The 777-nt window shown below is 63.1% G+C and overlaps 1 protein-coding gene across 1 annotated transcript; it reads left to right on the forward strand.

Annotated features, from left to right (window-relative positions):
* Positions 1–30: 30 nt before the first annotated feature.
* Positions 31–291, forward strand: AURANDRAFT_9966 (hypothetical protein; the record flags this gene model as incomplete). Its single annotated transcript, XM_009045172.1, has 1 exon — positions 31–291. A coding segment is annotated over one exon (261 nt), but the record flags the coding sequence as incomplete, so codon positions are not given.
* Positions 292–777: the final 486 nt, after the last annotated feature.

Genomic DNA, 777 nt, shown 5'->3' on the forward strand with positions numbered 1-777 from the left:
GGCGCGGACGACGCGGCGACGGCGCAGAGCGACAACATCCTCCGCACGCGGACCTACGACCTGAGCATCACCTACGACAAATACTGGCAGACGCCGCGCATGTGGCTCTTCGGCTACGACGAGGCCAGCGCGCCCCTCACGCAGCCCCAGATCTTCGAGGACATCCTGTCGGACTACGCGAAGCGCACCGTGACCTTCGAGCGCCACCCGCACCTCGACCACCCCCACGCGTCCATCCACCCCTGCAAGCACCCCAACGCCATGAAGAAGATCATCGACAACGTCTCCAAGCACGCGTCGGGCCCGCCCCGCGTCGACCAGGCCATGTTCATCTTCCTCAAGTTCATCTCCAACATGATCCCCACGATCAACTACGACTTCACCCACGACGTCCAGGCCGCCTAGGGTCGCTCATCGCTGTTGATACACGGAATCTACCCCGTGCTCGTACGAGCCGCCTCTCGCCGGAGTACGTTCCGCCGCGCGGCTTCGCTTCCGCGGGCGCGCGGCGGCCTCGTCGTCGTCGCGTCGCGCGCGCGGCTCACTACGGCAACTTGCCGCGGCAAATGCGATCCCTGTGCACGACGAGAGAGGCGGCGAGGGAGACTGGCCACACGTCGAGGCGAGGGCGTCGCTCCGGCGCAGGCTCGGCAGTGCCCCGATCAAAACTCAGATTCTGATAGCCTGGATTTAAAAGTCAACATTTTTGTTGAACTTCAGCACTTTTGTTGAAGTTAAATCTTGCGATTTCTTTGACCCGAACCAGCGACCGCGCGC

The sequence above is a fragment of the Aureococcus anophagefferens genome (genome assembly GCF_000186865.1).
Source record: "Aureococcus anophagefferens unplaced genomic scaffold AURANscaffold_1660, whole genome shotgun sequence".
Lineage (NCBI taxonomy): Eukaryota > Pelagophyceae > Pelagomonadales > Pelagomonadaceae > Aureococcus > Aureococcus anophagefferens.